Source organism: Eptatretus burgeri, chromosome 7 (genome assembly GCF_056783735.1).
Source record: "Eptatretus burgeri isolate ZD-2024b chromosome 7, Ebu_testis_v1, whole genome shotgun sequence".
Taxonomy (NCBI): Eukaryota; Metazoa; Chordata; class Myxini; order Myxiniformes; family Myxinidae; genus Eptatretus; species Eptatretus burgeri.
In genome coordinates, this window is record NC_140967.1 from 42,390,688 (window position 1) to 42,413,663 (window position 22,976).

The 22,976-nt window shown below is 42.6% G+C and overlaps 1 protein-coding gene and 1 long non-coding RNA gene across 6 annotated transcripts in view; one reads left to right on the forward strand and one right to left on the reverse strand.

The window, feature by feature from the left end:
* The window catches only part of LOC147023109 (phosphofurin acidic cluster sorting protein 1-like), a 177,783-nt gene that overhangs the window by 150,979 nt on the left and 3,828 nt on the right, over positions 1–22,976 (forward strand). For 3 of the 5 annotated variants that reach the window (XM_085888184.1, XM_085888185.1, XM_085888188.1), the window contains 9 exons: positions 658–776; positions 1,198–1,352; positions 4,043–4,153; positions 4,327–4,429; positions 5,070–5,105; positions 5,685–5,727; positions 17,582–17,621; positions 18,052–18,187; positions 22,331–22,575. In XM_085888184.1, the coding sequence (XP_085744310.1) occupies positions 658–776; positions 1,198–1,352; positions 4,043–4,153; positions 4,327–4,429; positions 5,070–5,105; positions 5,685–5,727; positions 17,582–17,621; positions 18,052–18,187; positions 22,331–22,575 (988 nt within the window). The remainder of the gene's footprint in view (positions 1–657; positions 777–1,197; positions 1,353–4,042; positions 4,154–4,326; positions 4,430–5,069; positions 5,106–5,684; positions 5,728–17,581; positions 17,622–18,051; positions 18,188–22,330; positions 22,576–22,976) is intronic. The other 2 variants (XM_085888186.1, XM_085888187.1) reach the window with 2 other exon arrangements.
* LOC147023111 (uncharacterized) lies at positions 7,630–22,440 on the reverse strand. Its single transcript, XR_015060039.1, has 4 exons — positions 22,304–22,440; positions 16,789–16,835; positions 11,026–11,125; positions 7,630–10,765 (listed from the first exon to the last, which is right to left on the reverse strand). It is a non-coding gene; the product is annotated as an uncharacterized LOC147023111 (long non-coding RNA).

Genomic DNA, 22,976 nt, shown 5'->3' on the forward strand with positions numbered 1-22,976 from the left:
CCCTAAATGCAGAGATGTCCTTCCTTCTGCTTGCTTGGCATCTTCTCCTCTTCTGGCCTTCTCATCACCATTCATCCTCTCCTCTTCTGCCTCGAACCGCACTTTGCCAGCCACGTCAGCCTGCAAGCCACCAGCTTCGTACCTGATCGAGCACTTGCCTGCCCCTTTGTTTTGCGAGTCTGCGATTTTGGGGCCATTAGGAGCTTCGGCTTTATTTATTTCCTATCTTCCACAAGTTCAGTTTTTCATGTCTGACCACCTCATTTGTTGTCATCCTGTGCCAGATCTGTCTGGGTGCTGTTGTATTCCCTAACCCCATGTCATATTTCATTATAATAAACGTTTTTATTTGAAGAAACATTTCCTGCCACCTGCCTCCTGTGCATTTTACCGGCAGATTCAGCTTTGTTTGAGTGATCCTTGGGGAATCGTAGTATTAGTGAACACACTATCTTTAAGCACAGTTTCGTGATCTGCGGGGGTAGGGGTGGGGGGGGGTCTTATAGCCCCGGCTTAGAGGGGGTCTGTGTCAATGGACCCCTCTGATGTGACAGTATTTTTATGAATGTGATATTATAAAACATCTCAAGCTTAACTGGTTGTTCTCTTACCATTTGTTTTTGTCTTTGTGTCTGACTGTGTGTTCGTCCCTTGCAGCTACTCGCTTTACGTTTGGAACAGCAGAGCCACCCGGTGGTGTGTACGCCTTCACCTGCTGACCTGCAGGCTGCCTTTGCCTGTCTCATCACCCGAATACAGCGCTTGTCAGTTACATTGTAATATGTTACCCTGAGATGTTTAAGAGTAAATCATAAAGTGTGCACCTGTCTGTTGACAATACCAAAAAAGGCATGCAGATAATCTTCCACCCTGATCGTCATTAGTGATCCATCGAGGTTTTTTTTATCAGAAATATGATGGTGAATAGTTTCTTTTGACAATTCTAGTTTAAGAAGCTGAAATCCAAATCAGTAATGCTGCTGCCATTGGCCAGATTTGAACCTCCAACCTCGGTGTCCTCACCTCTTGGCCATCACTGCAATATTTATCATGAGGTTACAAGTTTAAAAGTTTTGCTTACTTTTAGGTTCATATCCATTAAACTGTCATATCCCTTTATTTAATCAACTAATATACCTTTTCAACCAACCCCCTTTCCTCCCCTTTCCACCATTCTACCCATTCTCTGACCCCCAGCTGCAATTCCAGTGCCCAGACACCGGGAGTGTTACGTGTGGCTGTACTGGGGGATTTGCCATACCTGCACGCTGTGTTGCAATGTTACGTACGGCACCTGGCCTCTCGCTCCACCGACTGGCTGTCCTTTATGCGCTTCCTTGTCGTACCTTTTGGTGCGTTGCCATGACATTGCAAAACCGCGACCACAAAATACGATGAAAATTTACATCATTCCCCTTCAACGGAATAATAATGTACACATTAATGATTTTGGTGCATATAAATCATTCCCTTTTGGTGTTTCACAATGCATGCTGGCAGAATGAATCAAAAACATTACTCAAATTTATTGATATGGATTCGCTATCAAATCAGTTTTTGCTTCACTTAAACTCTGTCTTGTTTAAGCTTTGCATTCCTTCATTGGTACTGATACCTTGAATGTGCAGTCATTGTGGAGTGGTTTGTGTGGTCTTTAAAAGTGAATCAAAAAGTTTTCATTCTGTCTGCTGGTATTTAGATGATTAATTTAAAATGTAGTTTACAAGATTTTTGAAATAATTTATCTTTCTTCTTTCTTTATTCCGAAGTAAAGTATGTGGTAAGCAAGGAACACTCACAGTTGAAACATTCGCTGTTTACACATTGCTGTGCTTCTACACTCATGCGGGCGTCATCTTTCAAGTTCACTCTTATTGATAAGTTTGCACTCTTTTGGGTCAGGCAAAAGTACCTAATGTCACCATGAGACGAATTCTGCTTCCTTTCCATCTTTTTATTTTTTTATTTTACATGGTATCCTAAAATTATAACACAAAATATATCCAAGAGCTGTCATAATTTAAATGTACATTTTGTATGTGCAGTACTTATTGAGGTCTCCTTTAGTTGGTAGTGGGTTTTTGATAAAGCCCGTGCTCAAGATCGCCTGTCAACCTTTTCATTCTGATGCCCAAACGGAAAATATGGTTTATGTCACATTTTGTTTCCTCGTACTTAAATTGTACAACGACAAGCTTCTTGCAGTGATGTGCATCAATCACACCCGAGTTGTTGGCTTTTGAAATCCCACCATCATCTATGTATGAAGCAATTTCTAACCACTCACTCACTGATATAAATATTTGGTACTTTCTAGGTGGGCTAGAAAGTTGAAATTTTGCAAACTGATGTAACTCGAAGTCCAGAAAAAAAAAAAATCACAAAACTGTCCGTAAATGTATGAGGTCGCGCTGAAAAGTAATGCCTCCCATTATTTTTCTCCAAATTGGGTCAAGAAATTCAAATCGAACGGACAGATCCTCACATCAGTCTTTATTCTACCATGGTGCATATTTATCTCTCAACATGATCACACATTTCTGCCAATGTTCAAGTAGTTTCATCATGCCATCATGATAGAACTGTGTGCATCCTGCTGATGGCCTTGACATCACCGTCGGAAGAAAAATGCTCTCCACAAAGGTGTCCCTTAATTTTGGGGAAGAGATGAAAATCTGATTGAGCAAAGTTGTGGCCGTATGGCGGTGAAACCGAGGTGACAATTTGCTTCACTCGTCGTGCACTCAGGTGAGGCCATGCATTATCATGCTGGAGGAGAACCATCTGCATGTCAGGACGAATCCTCGAAATCCGTGCCTTCACTTTCTTTTGAGTTTCAATGTAGCACTCCGAATTAATGGTGGTACCTTTTGGCCTGAATTTCAAATCGACAATCCCATCATGTCCCAAAGAAACGTAAGCATGACTTGCCCGGCACATGCTTGCATCTTTAATTTTCATACCGTTTAAACACCAAATCATAAGAGTGACATTAAATCTCTAGAGTGCTTGACCAACACCACATGCATACTGTAAATTAACAAGCCTTGACATTTGCAAGTCTAGTTTTGTATCTGTTTGATACAGTCCATCTTTTGTTGTTCTGACTTGGTGTCATCACTTGCTTTGTTAGTTCACCTGGAACGTAGTTCCGGGGAGCTTATGGGATGGTGCGTCATCCGTCCGTCTGTCCACAAATGCTTTCAACTTCTTCTCTGAAACTACACATACGATTTCGATGAAACTTTACCACAACGTTCATCACCTTGTATGTTCCAAAAATTTTTCATGGTATTAAAAAAAAAGCAGGTCCTAAGGGGGTCTATGGGGGTCCCCCCACCCCCACCCCTAAATAGGTATTTGCTTTCTTCTCAGAAACTACACACACAATTCTGATGAAACTTGACCACTGCCTTCATCACCTGTGATGTACTAAAAAAAAATTTCACAACATTATAAAATTGTGGTCCAAGGGGTTCTACGTCGGGGTTGCCCCCAAAAGAGGTATTTGCTTTCTTTCTCCTCAGAAACTAAACGCACAATTGGGATGAAACTTCATCACTGCCTTCATCACCCGTGATGTAGTAAAGTTTGTTCATGATATTAAAAAAATTGGGGTCTCAGGGATTCTATGTGGGGGTGTCCCCCCAAAATATGTATTTGCTTTCTTTTCTGAAACCACAAACACAATTTCGATGAAACTTGACCACAAGCTTTATCACTCGTGATGCACCAAAGATTGTTCACGGCATTAAAAAAAATCGATGGTATTTACTTTCTTCTCCGTTACACATTTTGTTCATCATCCATGCCTACCAGTTGTTCCCTAGTTATCTTGTCCAGCCGCTACCAGGTGAGCGCCCGGGGGTATTGCCCTTCAGTTTATTATTATCATTATTATTATTTTTTTTTTCTTTACCAGCCATCTCATTACACTTTGTTTGACTGTAAATCAATCGAGAAATATGAAGCTTAGTCAGTAAAACTTGCTTTCTGCATTTGCTGTTCCAGGCACATTTACTGTTACCTTTGACCCTGCCAGGTTCTCACAGTGTATCACATTACTTGGGTTGCATCGATTCCCAGTATGCCTCGGCCTTCCTCGACCCAGTGTGGCAAGATCTTTTTTCTTGTCCTGAACCACCGCCCTCGGGTAAAGTCTTTGCCTTGATAATTTGTTTCTCTCGTTATTCTGATTGTATATTTTGATTATCACATTCCTTATTGAAATATATTTTTATAAATAATTAGCCAAGACACCTAGCCCATACATTCAATGAGTGCAGTGTCTCAGCTACCGAACACAAATCATGATGTGTGGTGCAGAGCCAGTGGATGTGGCTTCACGTGTGATGAGCTACCTGGAGGCTGCAAACACGTCCTTAAACCTGCCGGTGGCCGAAGCCATGCTCACCTACCGGCAGCACAGGTATGCAGGTGCATGTCCTGGATAGTGCACTGCATGATAGTATACCATGTGCAGTGCATAGCATGCTGCATGTATTGTTATCCCATGTTTTGTTATCAACCATGCAGAAGTTACCAAGTGAGAAATTTTGAATTGCTAAACAAATTACAGGGCTGCTTTAATAATACCACGTGCAGTGCACCACAAAAATGAAAGGTGTATTTTCACTAATTGGACTGATTGTGCAGCCTGAGCGATATCCCTTTTTAAGATAAAATTGGGAGCTTGAAATGGCTTTCCTGGCATTTGTTTTTCTGATAATGTTCAATTGTGCCGGATGGCTCAGTCAATCGAAATTCTCCTGCTCATAATGAAAATCTTCTCCTTTGATACACACGTTTTGCTATTTATCATATCATCACCTGCTGCCATTTTGATCTAGACTTCCATTGCTTGGAGTGTGCCCATCTCCGGCCTCAATTGAGGGACTAATCTGACATGCTGGCCACCCAGCTGTACGCAGTGCCATATTGCTGTGAGATACTGGGCTAGAGACTCGCATAACTGTGCACGTGTTTGTGTGTGTGTGTGTGTGTGTATGTGTGCATGTCTGGTTTTACCTGCTTCCATCTTCCTCCCTGTCGCCCCTTTTACCCCCAAGGCGGCGCACTCTGCATTCGCTTGATGTGCATCCCAGGTACAGACCTTGAACTATCCCAGCCCCATCCATATGCGCATGATATCCACATTACTCAGTTGTATTGCCATCTCTCACTCATTCCACCATGTGAGATCAGCAATTAGCTGAGAGTAGGAAAGAAGCATTAATATGCTTTGGCATTAAAAAATAAATTGTAATAAATACAATAAAACTGCTGTTGAATAAAATAAAACGGTTTCACCATGAGCTCAAAAAACTTGTTCACATTTGGGTCACCGAACGTTTTTCGATCATTTTGTGATTTTTTTCTTTCTTTCTTCCATATCTAGATTGTGCTACTCATTTAAAAGTGTGGAATATATGGCTGTATACTTTTAATTGCTCTAGTAATTAATTAATTGCACTTACAACAATGATCAAAGAAACCTTTTTTGTTTATTTATTAAGTTTTTTTTTCATTCAAACTATTTTTCTTTGTTTTACGAACCAACCTCGTCAAGTAATCGCTTTCAAGTTTCAATAACTCCAGCACTTGCGCTTTCTAGTTCTGACGGGACTACAGAAATGTTCTGGATATTTATTTGTCTGTATTTCTTTCTGTCCACTCCCCTGCAGTATGGATGAAGAATCATGCCAGAAGTTCATTCCTTTCATAAGTGTAAGTTTTCTTTTTATTGTAACAAAAATTCCATCTTATTGTAATTATGTATGTTTACTTTAAAATTCTGTATTCTTTTTTTTCTCTCTATTTTAATAATCTGTGTATAAACTGTATATGTTCTTTCTTAATCCTTTTTAACTTTTTTTTTTTTTGCATATGAGTGTATGAGTATATGAGTATATGTATGTATATATAGCATTAAATTGATGCGGTTGGGACAATACATCGTTCAGCTAGACAGCACAGCCAACCAATAGATTGAACAAAGTCCGAGTAAACTCTACTCCCCAATTTTTTTAACAAACAGGAAAGAGAGTCCTCGCGCAACATTTCACTTGTGGTCTGCAAGCCTTCTCAAGCCAAGAGGCACAGCTTGCCACACACGGCCATTTATAGCGATAACGTCGCCTGAGGAGGACTCTTTCCTCATTAAAAAAATTGGGGAGTAGAGTTTACTCGGACTTTGTTCAATCTATTGGTTTGCTGTGCTGTGTTGCTAAATGGAATATATATATATATATATATATATATATATATATATATATATATATATATATATTTAATCAGAGAGTGCTTCAGCACTCTTTCAGTAGGGATGGTGTGGAAAAAAAAATGTCGGTCCAACCTGGTACATAAAAAAACTAAAGTTTGAGTATCTTCTTTAAAAAGTTGCTTTGACTACATATAAAAACCTACCTGGTCTGTGATTATCTCGACAGGGATCACTTTTCAGTACTGCAGATCATGGCAAAAGCAAAAAATATACCATCAGAGATGGGGAATCCCCTGCCATTGAAAAATAATTGAAATCAGATAAGCGGTTTTCCATTTATTACAAAAAACATTTTTTCAATATGGCCGCCCCAGTCGGCCATCTTGGATCCAGCCACACCCAAAATCAATAGGGTTCTTCCTTTTCAGGTGGTACATGTGTGACCCAAATTTCAAATCGATATGGCGAACAGTTTATGAGTTATCGCACTCACAGCTATAAATGTTGACGCCCAGCGACCCAGACGGACGGACGGACGACCCGGGTGATAACAATATCCCCCTTCCGCCACGTGGTGGGGGATAAAAACCGAGATCAGTCAAAATTTGAAAATTATCATCGCTGTCGCCGTTGCAGTCATCCATATTTCCGAGCTGCCTCTCTCGATGGGAATGACTCTGGTACCATCCGACAGAGTTTTACTTGGTGCAGCATCCTTTGCTATTGTATTTTTAATAACTTGAAAGGATTCCACGAAAAGTTCCTCAAAAGTGCATTCCTTTGGAAAGAAATAGGAAGGCAACAGAGGGGTGGGTGGGACTACAACTGTCAAACAGCCTGATGGTGGAGGCAGGGCCGCTAAACATATTTTCCAAACAGCCAATCAGACCTCGAGGGGTGTGGTTAACGGTGGAATATTATTAGGTTGTGTGTCTATAAAGTACATCCTCTGAAATACTCTTGACAAAACACTTTAGAACCAGAAATTACTGTTACATCAATTTCGTCACTAAATCAGCTTCAGCAAATATTGTACACCACTTCAACTTAAATTCTCCTTCTGTACCCATTTCATTCCACCTAAAAGGGAGTGGGAGGGGGGGGACTGCTCATGTTTCATTCAACAAAAATCCTAAATAAAAATTTCATGCTATAACAATGGAATTCTCCAGCATGTAAACGCATTCCTAAAAAAAAGTAAAGAAAAAAGTAATAAACATATTTTTCTAAAATGCAAAAGGATGTAGGGATGCTCTTCCAAAAGTAAGAGTCAGCAAGGTAAGGATAGGTGTGTGTGTGTATGTGTGTGTGTGCGTGCGTGCATACATATACATACATACACACACTGGCACAATGTCTAAGCATATGGACAAAATGTAAACTTGCAGGACATCCTGTGGTGGAAAAGAACTCAATTTCCACGCGATCAATCGATCAGCATACGAAAGGAGAGTGTTTAATTTTGTATATATGGAGGAAGAACATTGAATGATTCACTGAAACAGAAGCCAAAAGTAATCCATCTTATACACAATTTGACATTCCAAAGAATGGGAGGGTGAAACATTTGGCAATTCAACCATGGGATGAGCTGATAAGCATTGGGCAAAAGAACTCAAAACTGCAATACGTGTCCACTTTGGGTGGGAGGGAGAGAATGACACAATCATGGCAAAAGTTTGCAGTGCTAACAACCAGGTCACCCTGTTTCATAGTAAGATAGTCCTTTTTAGCTCGCCTGTTCGAAGAACAGAGAGCTATAGTGATACCCCCGGCGTGAGCGTGAGCGTGAGCGTGAAAATGTTAAAGTTTTTGGTGCAAGTTATTTAGAGGCTTGCCATTCATTTAATATGTGTACTAGGATGCTGATATTTGGCATGGAGGTTCCTTTGGGGTATACTATTGATGTAGTGAAGTTGAAATAAAAAAATAATTTCAATTTTTTTTTTAATTTTTGACCTGTTTTGAACTTAACTTTTTTGGAGCACATCAATGTTAAAGCTTTTGGTGCAAGTTATTTAGAAGCTTGCCATTCATTTAATATGTGTGCTAGGATGCTGATATTTATCGCTGTGAAGGTATACCTTTGGGGTATACTATTGATGTAGTGAAGTTGAAATTAAAAAATAATTTCAATTTTTCAAAATTTTTGACCTGTTTTGAACTTAACTTTTTTGTAGCACATCAACGTTAAAGTTTTTTCCTTTCTAATGTTTTTATCTACCACACTTTTTTACTGATTACAATATACAAATACATATATTGCTTTAAAATTATTTGTATCAGACTTTACTGCAATGCTTTATAAAAAATATTGTTAGACTCGTCTTTTAAAAACGATAAATGTATAAACAGGCGAGCATTGGGTGGCTTTGACACCAACTCTCTGGTTATCAATATGTCGGTCAAAAGACTCTCGGGAAAAGAGAAACATTACTGACAGCCAATTTGACTCTAGTACAAAACTTAAATTTATAAAGTACCAGCAACAATTCAATAAGTGAATGTAATTGAGAACACATGAATATAATTATTTTTCTTCCACAACCCCCATTGTCTCAGGTCGTTCACCTACATTTGATTTTTCTCTTTTTTTTCATTTATTTATATTTTCATTCATGAATGCTCTCCAATGGTTCTGTGTATCGGCTTCGATGTCTATCATGACACAAAATTACCGTGCTTCCCCATTCTCTCGGGTCGCTCACCTGCATTCATTTTTTTCATTTTTTTTCAATTTTTTGTTTTCATTTATTTATATTTTCCTTTACGGATGTTGGCCGACAATTTTGTGATTTTGTTTTTTTTACCGGTGTGTTGACTTCGATGTCCATTGGCACGCAAAATTTCAACTTTCTACATCACCCAGAAGGTACCGATGCTCAATATCAGTCAGCCAGTCAGTCGGTCAGTGAAATAGTGGTTAGAAAGAACTGTACATATTAGATATATAGTGGAAGTTCCTTTTGTTGACTGCTGCCTTCACATATGGGTGGGTTTCAGGAGATGGAATGGAGACTATCACGTCTTAAAGTATCCATCTCCATTTGTGTGTCCATATCCACCTATTTCATTAACGGCTTTATCTTGCGCATCCTCAGATAACTCTCTCTCCCTTAATGGGGTCTTAATTCACAATTTTACTTTGGCCTGCTCAACAATGCCTTTCCTTGGAAACAGGTAGCAACAATTTTTTCATTCATAAAGTTGTTGTTCCTACCCCTACCCCTCCCCCTTTCCTCACTCATATCATTGAATGCCTGATCATCATACCTATTAATTGCTGGAGACATTGCAATGCTTATAAACGCTCGGAGATGCCAGCGTTCGTGACTTTAATTTCCGCACATATGATAACCTCGAGATTCTCTTAAACTAAGCTGAATTACAAAATGTAAACTCTGACATTGAACTTATCAGCAGTTCCGAATGCTTAAAAAAAAAGAAAAAAAAGTGTTCATTTGTCCAATTTGGACATCACTTGACATTCCGGGCGCATGGTGTTTGTACGACCGATCGGTAATCGCTTGCCAAGCCTGCTGTTCCTTATCAACCATTTCGTTAGAATGCTTGCTTGAGTGCTGAAGTTACTTAGCGAGCGCCCTCCAAGCTGCTTGGTTGTTCGTTTCGGTAAAAGTACTCATGCTTTCAATCTAAACACGTGGATCGGACATACGTTTCTGCCTGTGTTGGGCCCCTCGGTGCCGTGTGGTACCTCGGGAGGTGTCTCATCCGCTGAGAATGTGCAATTTTATTTTTGCAGGACATCGCTTTGTTTAACCTTTTTTGTGGAAACTGCTTTTGTAATCCACCCCTCACTTCGACATCGATACATATAAAAAATAAGATCCATCGACCTCATGTTCATCATGTTTGTTATAGCTATGAAGGCAAAGACCTACATTTGTGTTCTTTGGCTTGATATATATTTGAATTGAATTTTGCTAATTTCTCACTTGAATTCCTCTTTCAAAGAACTTTGTTTAAAGGTAAATCTTTGTGCTTGTCGTTTTTATGTAGTTTATGTGTGTGTACATTTGTGCATGTGTGTATGTATATAAACTGTATTACCATAACGGCACTTGGCCCGGGTGTGTGTGTCTGTGTTGGTGGTTATCTCCATATGCGGGTTTCAGAAGGTGGAAGGGAGTCCTTCCAGGTCTCGAAGTATCCACCTTCATTTTGGTAAGAGTGGTCATGAATCGTGGACGAAGGTGTGAAGTTGTTGTTGTCAAAGTTTTGTTCCGAGGGCTCTTTTCAGTGTCATCACTGAGCCCCGGATAGTTTCCAACTGCAGTTTGTTTGTATTAACATTCCCAGGAATGGTTTTTACGATCTCTGTCAGGTTCTCCTTCATCATTTCCATTACTCCAATGATCACTGGTCCAATTTTGGCACACTTCAACTTCCAGGTTCATTTCACTTCATTTTTAAGATCTTGGTATTTGGTCATTTTCTTGATGTCTGCTCACCTCCCTTGGCTTCCCAGCCCACATACTCTTTGAGCAGTCTGTCACGAAGGCCTGCCTCTCCCTCTCTGTACTGTAGTACAGTGTAGAACATTTTCACTTGACACTCTCAATCCGCACCATTAAATTGTCTAATTGTGTACATATATTATTTCAATCATGTTCTGTGTTGATTTGTTCAATTTTTGTCTCTAATATGACCAAAACCAAAACCAAAGTTAGGGTGACAAAAAGTTAAGGTGACCAAAACATTTCCTTGGTGTAACATTCCCCCAATTATAATACTATGTATATGGGAAATTCATATCTGAATAACATCATTTCGTGTTGTACCTTTTTTTTCATGATAGACGATGCGTTGTTCAGTTTTCCAATGTACATAACCTCAGAAGTCTTCTTGTGTATGGAAATTGGGTAGAAAAATCCTCCCTTTCTTTGGGGGGTATATAGACAAAAGACAGACAGATGTCAACAATTACACACTCTTTGGAGTTAAGGCACATTGCATTATCCATTCCATTGGGACCAGACTCTGTGCAGAGCGATTATGCTGCCTAAGCAGTCTCCTTGGCTATTGGGCACAATCTTGGACGGATCGTCACTCCGACACAGTATACCAGCAAGCTGGCACTCATTTTGCCGACCTCAGAAGGATGACAGGCAGAGTCAACCCCACCTGGTCTTAATTCAACAGCTGAGTGGGATTTGAACTCAGGTTCCTAGGATCCCAAGCACACCACCCGAACCATTAAGCCAACACCAGGCACAGACAAAAGACAAATCCTGAATATAAAAAATAAAAACCATGGTTACATCCATGAAGGAAAAACATACCTACTGCTTAATGAGCATATATAATACATGGTGGTTATATAGCCTACTGGCCCGTAGGCTGACTCCTGAAGCTTGGCTATAACCATAGCACCAACATGGTGGACGTACGGTTGTCCTGATTATATTTATTGTGGATGGGGTCAGACCAGCTGTCCAGCCAATGGGGTGAATGGCTTCGTTCGTACACATGCAGCTTCATTGTGTTTTTAGCTTATCTGGAATTTAAATACCAGATGAGGTATTCTCATCGCGCACCGTCCATCCGTCTGCCCGTCTCCTATTTCGACTTTTCCGGCCAAACCACTGGGCTGATCCATCTGAAATCTGGCAGCAACGTTCCGCTCCTGACCGGCAACAGGGATTGCAAAGCTTGTTCCAGTCACATGACTTTAAGTAGGTCAAAATGGCCGACTTAGTAAATTTCTTCAAACTTCGTTGTCTCCAGAACCTTCTTCTTCTTCTTCTTCTTCTTCTTCTTCTTTCGGCTGCTCCCGTTATGGGTCGCCACAGTGGATCATCCGTTATGATCCGCATCCTGATTTGGCACAAGTTTTACGCCGGATGCCCTTCCTGACGCAACCCTGGTCGCCTCTTACGACACAGGGATAAGGATTGGGTTTCGCCATGATTCCGGGCTGCCCTACACCCTCTCATAGCACGGCCCAGCGCAGAGCGCCCCTCCTCAAGTGATCCTCCAACCCAAGCCTCCGAGTAGCCGGATTACAGGTGCACGCCACTACGTCTGGTCCTTTGTCTCCAGAACCACCAGTCAGAATGCCACCAAATTTGGGTACAACGTTAGGATAGGGTCATGATAAATTGCAGAGGTCATGCTGATCACGTGACCATAAGTGTGTCAAAATGGTGGACTTAGTAAATGTTTGGGAAAAAAATCACATAAATTCTTTCAAACACCTTCCTCTCCAGACCTACCAGTCAGAATGCTACCAAATTTGAGTTACGACATTAAATCAGGACCCAGGTAAGCTGCAGGTCAAGTGGTCTAATTATTGTGTGATCTATACTATATTTCTCTTTCAAGGAACTTCAATGCGTGAAGAGGCCAGTATTTTGAATAGGCTCATCAAGCCTCCACGATGGTTGCTAACCTATGGTTGCTCGTCTGTGCTCTGTAATTTTTAAATGCTGAGTGTCAAGCAAAGAAGCAGCACATACCATTTCAAAAGTCATTGGTATGACTACACCGGGGTTGGGTTCAGGCCGCTGACCTCCCAAACTCAGAGCAGATGCACGAACCATTCCGCCACCGATGCTTGCCGAGATTGCCTAATGACAAACCAGCTGTTTGCATCAGTCAGTGACAATATAAGCCTTTCATAATTACTTTGCCTTGACAAGAAACAGAAGGATCAGACTCTCTCTCCCACAAAAGCAGAACTTCAGAAAGTTCTTTCTGAAAATCCTTGAAAGGTTTCCCTAAATCTGTCACATCCGTGTGCAATCGTCATTATCATGTTCCAATTTACCTGCGTAACTCCACACGGTAATCAAAATCTTTCATAAAAACGTCACCTCTTTCTTTTTTCTTTTTTTTTTTTTACTCTGGGGTTTTATTTGATGATCGAACAGAGCAACTGTTGTTGAGGTAGGAAATCCCACTTTTGGAATGTCTGGCATTCCTGTGGCTTTGCAGGCAATGTGATGAATCATGCAGCCGTCAGTTAGAATCTGAAGGAGCCATCGGTTTGCTGTGTTACATAACTATCATTTGCTGGTTGATTTACAAGAGTGGACATTTTGTGCATTTTGCTAAAAAAAATTTGATTCTATGCTGGTACTCAAAAGTTTACCTCTTCATATTCCACGTCCATTGAAACTCAAACTCAAAAAGGTCAATTGAGATGACCTTTTTTGTGGCTTGTCTCAGCAGATTCACTAATGCCTCATTTCCACTATCAAGTTCTGAAACTGTTAAAGATGGAACCAGTTTGAGCTTTAAAAAAACAAAAACATGTTTCCCATTCGTGGAAACCCAAACCATTTGTTTCCCATTTGGTCATTATGAATCATCTATTGTGTGATTCTGGCGAGTCGAGACGCTACCAAACTGGCCTGAACGAGTTAAGAACTCACTGGGGGAGGCAAGGGACACTAAAAGTCACACCACATCAAGCTAAATATATTTTGTGGGAGAGATAATCCGATCCTTCTTTGGATAACAGGGCATAAGGGAATAGAAGTGGCCAACCATATATTACAATATACAAGATGTTCCAAATTCAAACCCGAGTAAAAAAATTTTTGCTGTATATGAAAGAACATTTCACAAAGGTTTATTGTGAAGATATGTCAGGATCATCATACTAATCCAAAGGGACTTCTGGGGATTGCGCTCGAATGACTCACAAATGTGTTCAACATTCTCACTACTTGTACTTCACCGACCTGCCACCTTCCTCTGCGGGATGCTACCGGTCTCCATAAGCGTTTTGTGCCACTCACGCATCGTTTTTCTCTATGGTGGCTGCCTTCCATCGGTCGTCATGAAACTTTGTAGCTGATTTGGTCTCTATACAAAATGCAACACATTGCGTTTATTACCTCTGCCACCGAAGGTGGATGGAGGTTATAATTTCACGTCTGTCTGTCTGTTTGTTTGTTTGTTTGTTTTTATGTGAACAAAATATCTCAAAAAGTTGGAGACTGATTCGGACAAAATTTGGTGGAGAGCTTGGGTTTGAGCCAAGGAAGAATTGATTCGATTTTGGTGAAGATCCGAATCCGTATCCGGATCTGAGAATTTTCAAGTGATTCTTCACCATCGAGAGATAGAGCTAAAACGATATATACAGTACAATATCTCATAAAGTTACAGACGGATTAGGATGACACTTGGTGGATGAGTTGGTTAGGTGACAACAACAGGTTGATTAAATTTTAGCTCAGGTCCGAATCCAGATCCAGCCTATCAATGGTATACAAAAACGTAAACTAATCAGCCTGGTGGAGGTATGCTCTCCACCGAGTGCCCTTCTAGTTGTTCTTTTTAATTACGGTTTGAATTTTGAACAGTAATTTGTGGACACCCTGTGGAGGACTTTCATTAACTAAATGTATTGTGACTAAGCTTTGCTTGTAAGTTACTTAGATGTCAATGTATGTGAAAGAATAACAATCTCATATGATCTTCTCTTTACCCAAAAGGTAGACCAACAGTAAACTTTCATTGTACCCACCTGTCTAATTAAAACATGTTCCTGTAGATATGCAAATAAGAAAATGCCATTTGGCATCAACGTTTTTCTAAAGGTGTGTCAAAGCAGCTGAATGTCAATACATAATAATTTGTCTTTTGCAATGATGATTCATAGGAATATGAAATCTGGCTGGCTGAAAGCTTCTCCTGACAAATCTCACACTTTCACGCTCTCTAAAAACAGTCTGGCAAACCCTCCCATGTAATTTCTTAACAATCCTCTTGCAGAAGTTCAGTCACTCAAACTTTTGGGTCTCACCAACAGTTATGATCTTTCTTGGGCAAGCTACATGTGAAAGTTGTTCTCCAAAGCCAGTCGCCGACTGGGCATCCTCCATTTTGCAAAGTCCTTGCTTGGCACACCTGAAATTTTCTCTACCGCCAAGGTCCTCATCTGCAACTTGCTAGAGTATTGCTATTCCCTCTGTGCTGGCAACTCTGCCTTGCACCTTGCTCAGCTTGACAATGTGGAAACCAATTCTTTAGAACCACTGGTATCTCTCACGATCAAGCCGAGTCTCTGTGCTCATCACTTTCACATCGCAGACAGCTTTGTCTTCCACTGCCTCCTTTCTAGTCTTGTACCCTCTGCCCTTTCCATGTTTTGTCCAACCCCACCCCCAATGTGACTTTAAGCCACGCGTGATCAGCAAGTAATTCCCTTATGGTGAAACTTCCAAAATCCTAACTCACTGCTCACCTCCACTCATTCGTTCTCCTTTTTCCCGCACCCGTGGAACCAATTTCAATATCATTCTTCCCTACAGGGCTTCAAGACAGCCATTCACCACCGTCTCCGGTCATCCCCATCCAGAACCATGATCTTTTCTACCCAATTAACCCTCCCCAAGCCCACTTATTTTTGGGTTTCCATTTTTTTTTCCTTCCACTTGTGATTCAGATTTTGTCACGGTATCCATTTTGTTCACCCCCTGTTGTCCATTTGTTGTCACTCTTCCCCACGTACCTTATCCCTCCAAGTCCCCATCTATTTTGTCGTTCAACCTTGCTGTCAGTGTGTACTATGTAATTCCCTCTTTTTCTCCCTGTTCTTTTCATTCTGGTCCATTCTGTGTTCGAGTTCCTCCACGAGCCTCAACACTGTACACAAAAAAAGCTGAACCATCTTGTATTATAATATGAATTACTCTTCATTACTGTGTTGACAAGTTTAAAAAAATATATAAATTCATTTCTTAAAATGTAAAAGGATGGGGGGATGGTCCGCCAACAGGTATCTAAAAAGGTAGGGATACCCAGAATAAATTATCACATGAAACTATTCCTCCATCTTTCTTTGAATGATGGTTCTTGCGTGTCCATCCCTGCATCCATTTGCAATGATAGTTGATCGTTTCCGTGGATGAATTTGATCAGTTAAACCTCACAGCTTGGTCCATGAATCGTGATCCCTTACCAAAACAGAGATGGATACTTTGAGACCTGAGAGGACTCCATTCCAGCTTCTTAAAGCCGCATATGGAGATGATAACCAACGACAGACACACACAAGCTAACCAAATCGACAGATATTTTGTCATTTGCAGGCACAACCATTAATTATTCAAAGAAAGATGCAGGGATGGCTTCACATAATAATTTATTGTGATCATCCCGACCTTGTTTATATACTTTTTGGCATTACGTCCCCACATCCTTTTACACTTTTTTTTTTTAATGTTTTTTTATTTCTTGTTTCTGGACTTCAAAAAAAATTAGCAGAGTACCCGCCCCACAGGCGATCTTCTTCCAGGTGTGCAACACGTTGTTATGCCTGGTTTTGCCCTAATGGTTTGGGTGGCAGGCTTTGGATACTTGGGTCCTGAGTTCAAATCCCGCTCAGCTGTTGAATTAATACCAGGTGGGGTTGACTCTGCCTGTAGTACTTCCGAGGTCGGCAAATGAGTGCCAGCATGCCGGTATACTGTGTCGGAGTGGCGACCCGTCCAGGATTGTGCCCAATAGCCAAGGAGACTGCTTAACCAGCACCAACGCTCTGCACAGAGTATGGTCCTAATCTCCTAACACGTTCTTGTGATGCATACCTTTATTTGGGCGGTGTATAGGCAACTGACAGCTGACTCGATCACTTCTGTAAAATAAAAAAATAACCCAGGTTATGCACAAGAAGAAAAAAAACATACCTACTGCTTATAATTCAAAACACCTCACTGCACTGGAAAACGTGGGGCCAGGAATACTGCACTGTAAATGGTGGGGACTCGTAATATCCTCCCCCACCTGGAGGTGGCGCGACACACATTTACATGGAGAATTTGCATCCCCCTCCGGCAAGACCACTGGCAAATATAAAAACTCCTCAATAGACTAATTGGGGTCATGCTGATCTTCTGTCGCAAGTCTGGATAGAATCGGCCCAGAACTGTAGGAGTAGTTGCGCGCCAAACACACAAACCTCGATCTCTGTTTTGGCCTTGATCTCCGTTCTCAGGCCACTGTAAAGTGTATATTGTGATTGTGGGGCGAGGTACTGCTGCCGGCGGCCCGCAGGCAAAAAGGTAACCACCATGAGGCAAATAACTCCATAGTTTTTGAATGTCCATCATGTTCCGAAACCACCAGTGGAGAAAAGCTCACCCAGCCAGTCAGAGCCAGGTCCCCCTTCCCTCCCTTCCCCCGCCAAGATAGTGCTGGGTCGCTCATGTTAGTAGATTTATAAGATTGAATCCTGATCAATGTTTTTGACGATTTGTGTTGTATTAAACCTATGGTGTGTCCATGCCATCCATACATAACAAGTCTAGCGACTTCCTGATATATCTGGTTCATAACGAATACAAACATGAGAGTGAACTACAATGCTCTGTTGTCATGCAGATGGTAAGCGTTGGGATTGTTGAGCAGAATTCCACCCAAGGTAAGTGGCATTCCACCACTCACCACCAAGGACATACAGAACAAGGAATCCAATCGCTATCAGCATTTTAGATGCTGTACTCAGCCATCAGGTGGCCTATGCTGCCAACGATCTGACTCTGCTTTCCACAAAGAAATATTACACAGAGTGTCTGTGGAATAAGATAAAAATGAGTTGCAGGAACAGAAGCATTCAGCCGCAAATCAGCACCGTTGCTAATGGTGACAAAGGCCCCCCGCTCCCCAGTTCATCCACCCCCGCAGTATCCGTTTTATTTTATTTTTTTTAAAAAACAGATTCTGCCTAACTGCATCACATGCTTGTCACTGACACTCAACAACTCTATGACAAATATATACAAGTTTGTTCATGTTACACTCTGGGAGTTTTGTTTTCATCTCTGACTTTATTATCGATTCATGAACCTCAGGTGACCTAGACGAACCTATTGGTGTTAACCCAACTATCCTGGTATCTCATCCACCACTCGCACCATCCCCTCCTCGAGATGGGCCGAGCACCTTACCATCTGGCCAATCCATCATCATGGGACACTCCACAGGAAGGTGATAATCACCCACATTTTGTCTTTATTTTCCTTTGAGTTATTCCCAGCTGGTGAAATATATAAATCTATAATGAGGTCTGTAGTATGAATCCAGCTGTTACTCGGTCTTCTCACAGCGCAAATGTGGATACCTCTTTCAAATGAAACCTGTTTAATGGACAAACTGTACATTACAAGGAAACTTGGACAAAGGCCAATTTGGCTGATCATACCTGCACCACATCCACAGCCTGTTCCAATTTATTGATTTTTGATGAAGCAATCTCATTAACTTTTGATCAAACAACATCCACTTTCATCAAGATATTAATACTGAAGGACCAATTTTGTGCTCCTCCTCGCGGCCGCGTCACGTATTTCTCGGTACTGTGACCTGGACTGAAAGAAACTTCGTACCTGTAAGAGTGCATCGCACATCATGGCAATAGTCAACTTTCAACTCTGAAGCAGAATAAACACTTTTCGTTGAGACGGGGGCGAGGAGTGAAGAGGCGGGGGTGGGGGATGAAGAAACGGGGGCAGGGAGTGAAGAGGCGGGGGTGGGGGTGAAGACGGAGGCAGGGAGTGAAGAGGCGGGGGTGGGGATGAAGAGACGGGGGCGAGGAGTGAAGAGGCGGTGGCAGGGGATGAAGAGACGGGGTCAGGGAGTGAAGAGGCGGGGGTGGGGGATGAAGAAACGGGGGCAGGGAGTGAAGAGGCGGGGGTGGGGGATGAAGAGACGGAGGCAGGGAGTGAAGAGGTGGGGGTGGGGGAAGAAGAGACGGGGCGAGGAGTGAAGAGGCGGGGGTGGGGGATGAAGAACTGGGGCAGGGAGTGAAGAGGCGGTGGCAGGGAATGAAGAGACGGGGGCAGGGAGTGAAGAGGCGGGGGTGGGGGATGAAGAAACGGGGGCAGGGAGTGAAGAGGCGGGGTGGGGGTGAAGAGACGGAGGCAGGGAGTGAAGAGGTGGGGGTGGGGGAAGAAGAGACGGGGCGAGGAGTGAAGAGGCGGGGGTGGGGGATGAAGAAACGGGGGCAGGGAGTGAAGAGGCGGGGTGGGGGGTGAATACGGAGGCAGGGAGTGAAGAGGCTGGGGTGGGGATGAAGAGACGGGCGCGAGGAGTAAAGAGGCGGTGGCAGGGGATGAAGAGACGGGGGCAGGGAGTGAAGAGGTGGGGTTGGGGGATGAAGAAACGGGGGCAGGGAGTGAAGAGGCGGGGGTAGGGGATGAAGAGACGGAGGCAGGGAGTGAAGAGGTGGGGGTGGGGGAAGAAGAGACGGGGCGAGGAGTGAAGAGGCGGGGGTGGGGGATGAAGAACTGGGGCAGGGAGTGAAGAGGCGGTGGCAGGGAATGAAGAGACGGGGGCAGGGAGTGAAGAGGCGGGGGTGGGGGATGAAGAAACGGGGGCAGGGAGTGAAGAGGCGGGGGTGGGGGTGAAGAGACGGAGGCAGGGAGTGAAGAGGTGGGGGTGGGGGAAGAAGAGACGGGGGGGGGGAGTGAAGAGGCGGGGGTGGGGGATGGAGAAACGAGGGAAGGAAGTGAAGAGGTGGGGGTTGGGGGTGAATATGGAGGCAGGGAGTGAAGAGGCTGGGGTGGGGATGAAGAGACGGGCGCGAGGAGTAAAGAGGCGGTGGCAGGGGATGAAGAGACGGGGGCAGGGAGTGAAGAGGTGGGGTTGGGGGATGAAGAAACGGGGGCAGGGAGTGAAGAGGCGGGGGTAGGGGATGAAGAGACGGAGGCAGGGAGTGAAGAGGCGGGGTGGGGGAAGAAGAGACGGGGTGAGGAGTGAAGAGGCGGTGGCAGGGGATGAAGAGACGGAGGCAGGGAGTGAAGAGGCGGGGGCAAGGTAAGCAAATTTTTGGGCGGGGGTAAGCAAAGTGAAAGCGGTAGATGGGGGGGGGGGAATGGGGCGGGGGATGAGTGGGCGGGGCTGGGGTGAATTAGGCGGGGTTGAGTGTGAGGGGGTGGACAGGGGTGGAGGCCCAGGGGCAAGTGGGGCGGGGAATCAAGAGACGGGGGACGGGGAGTGAAGAGGCGGTGGCGGGGCTGGGTAATTAAATTTTTGGGCGGGGGTAAGCAAATTGAAGGCGGGGGGTGGGAGGCGGGGGGGGAATGCGGCAGGGGCGGGGGATGAGTAGGAGGGGGCAAGCACGCCCTGTCCAGTCCATGTCCCTCGAGTGTGGGTGAGCTGGTGAGGGTGGTTGAATGAACGGAATCCGTCTGTAACGGGGTTTCAGCTAGTTTTATAAATAAACTTGTACATCCCATTTAAATTATCAGCAGTAAATATAGCCTGGGAACTGGCACACAATGGCCGACACTTTAAAAAAATTATAGTATGTGTGTGTGTGTACATATATATATATATATATATATATATATATATATATATATATATATATATATATATATATATATATATATATATATATATATATACATATACATACATACACATACATACATACAGGGGGTTGCAATAGTAGGTATACAGTAATGAAAAACAAAACATGCGCACAAAACGTATTTTATTGATTATACAAGCATATCAATAATAACATCTATCTATAATTCCAGCTGTGTGTGTGTGTGTGTGTGTGTGTGTGTGTGTGTGTGTGTGTGTGTGTGTGTGTGTGTGTGTGTGTGTGTGTGTGTGTGTGTGTGTGTGTGTGTGTGTGTGTGTGTGTGTGTGTGTGTGTATGACTGCTGTTTCTCGACAACCGCTGGTCCGATCTAATTCAAACTTGCCAAGTATATTGCTGGGGACCTGAAGATGTGCCTTTTCAAGGTTTGATATGAATCGGACAAGTGCTTCCTAAGTTATGATCATTTATTTACCAAACCAATGACAAGACACGTTGCTGCGTGGGCGTGGCCGATGGGGAAGGGAAGCACAGCCGCGTTCCCCATTACGGGTTACAACGTACGGGCTTCCGGAGAGTGATGACTTCGTGTATTCTAATAATTTCTCGATTTCTTATGCGCATTTATAGATAAACACAATGCCGCAAGTTATGATCGTTTTCATATGAGACGGTGCATACATTTCGGTAACATCAGAGTGCTGGTGTGCTCTGAACCAGGAAGTATTTTTTTCTCTCTCTTCTCTTCTCTTTTTGTTTTTCCTTGCGACGACATTGCGAAAAGGCAAAATACGTTGGTGCTCATTGAATAATTGGCCATTAAAACCTAAATTGCGAATCATCGTAACTGATATGCGAACTTCCGCGCCACGCACGTACGGGCACGCGAGAGCGAAGAAACGGCCTGTGTGGTTGTTGTTTGTTTCTCGCGGTTGGAATATTTATTTATTATTATTTTTTTTTTTTTACGGGCACATACTAGTACCAATAATAAACATATTAATCACTCAAATGTTCAAACTGTTTGCCCCCGGCATTCACACACTCCACTAGCACCACTATTATAATACTGGTAATACTGGTATAATCCTTACTGTATACCTACTTTTGCAGCCCCCTGTGTATATATATATATATATATATATATATATATATATATATATATATATATATATATATATATATATATATATATATATATATATATATATATATATATTAGTATCTTTAATGTCTACAACCTAAAAAACAAACAGGACAGCTTGTTTTGCATCCCATCTGAAGGAAAGCACAATGTAAAATGCAGCACCTACTGCCAGTACTGCTACATGATAGTTTTCCAAGGTGAGATTTCACTCCACTGAACAGATTTGTTGACCGGCAGCTCAAAGGCGAGTTCGCTAACGGACGAGCTACGCTGCCATCACTCTGCCTACAAGCACTTTGCAATCACCTAGGGGGTTCTGGGTTGTGGGAGGACCCAATTCTCTTGAGGCAAATGTGTATCACATAGCGCCACTCCCTGTGAGAGAGGGGCATTCGAAGTCATGCTAAAATACACCTCTTTTGAGGGAATGAAACCATCAGTAATTCTGGGAGAATTAACCAGTACTTACAATTAAAAGGTTCTTTGCAATTAAAAGACAATTGTGATGGAGACCCCTAGCCTTTGGTATCCATTTCTACATTGAGCAAATGGAGAAGGAAAAAATGTAAATCCATGTGCATGTAAATATTGGTCGTGAGCGCATCGCGCATAACATTTGTCTTACTCTGCTTCCGAAATTTCTTCAACTCAGCTGCCGCTCTGGAGAGGCCATGGGGCTGCAGATCGATTACTGGACATTTTCTGGGTCAGAGAAACGGCGAGAGGGAGAACGTCGTGAGGTGTGGGCCAGCGGAGGGCCAAATGTTGGAGGAAAGACCACTCTCAGGTCCACCTTCCGCCAAATCTTGGTCAGTCGCCTCCCTCCAGCAACCGAAGTAACAACGGGTCCACCCAGTATGCAGATGACAGTGGTTATGCAGGAGAAAAACAAGAAAGGTGAGCTGGAGTAATGTTTTGAGACATTCAGGTGGACCAGTCACACGTTCCCTCAAAAATTCTGCCATACTTGTGTAAGTAATAAATAAATGGCCCCAAAGTGTGTTTGGTGAAGGACTAATTTAAAGGTCCCATGACATCCAATAGTACTGAAATTGCATATATATATATATATATATATATATATATATATATATATATATATATATATATATATATATATATATATATATATATATATATATATGTCCTATAGGAGTTTTTCATCGTGATTTCAGATCTGACAATGTTTTTTCACAATACTCGTTCTGTAAAATGTTAAATTAAAAAAACAAACCTCTTCGGGAACACCCCTAAAAATTCTGCCGAAATCTACTGAAAGCGGCGTAACGCACATGACA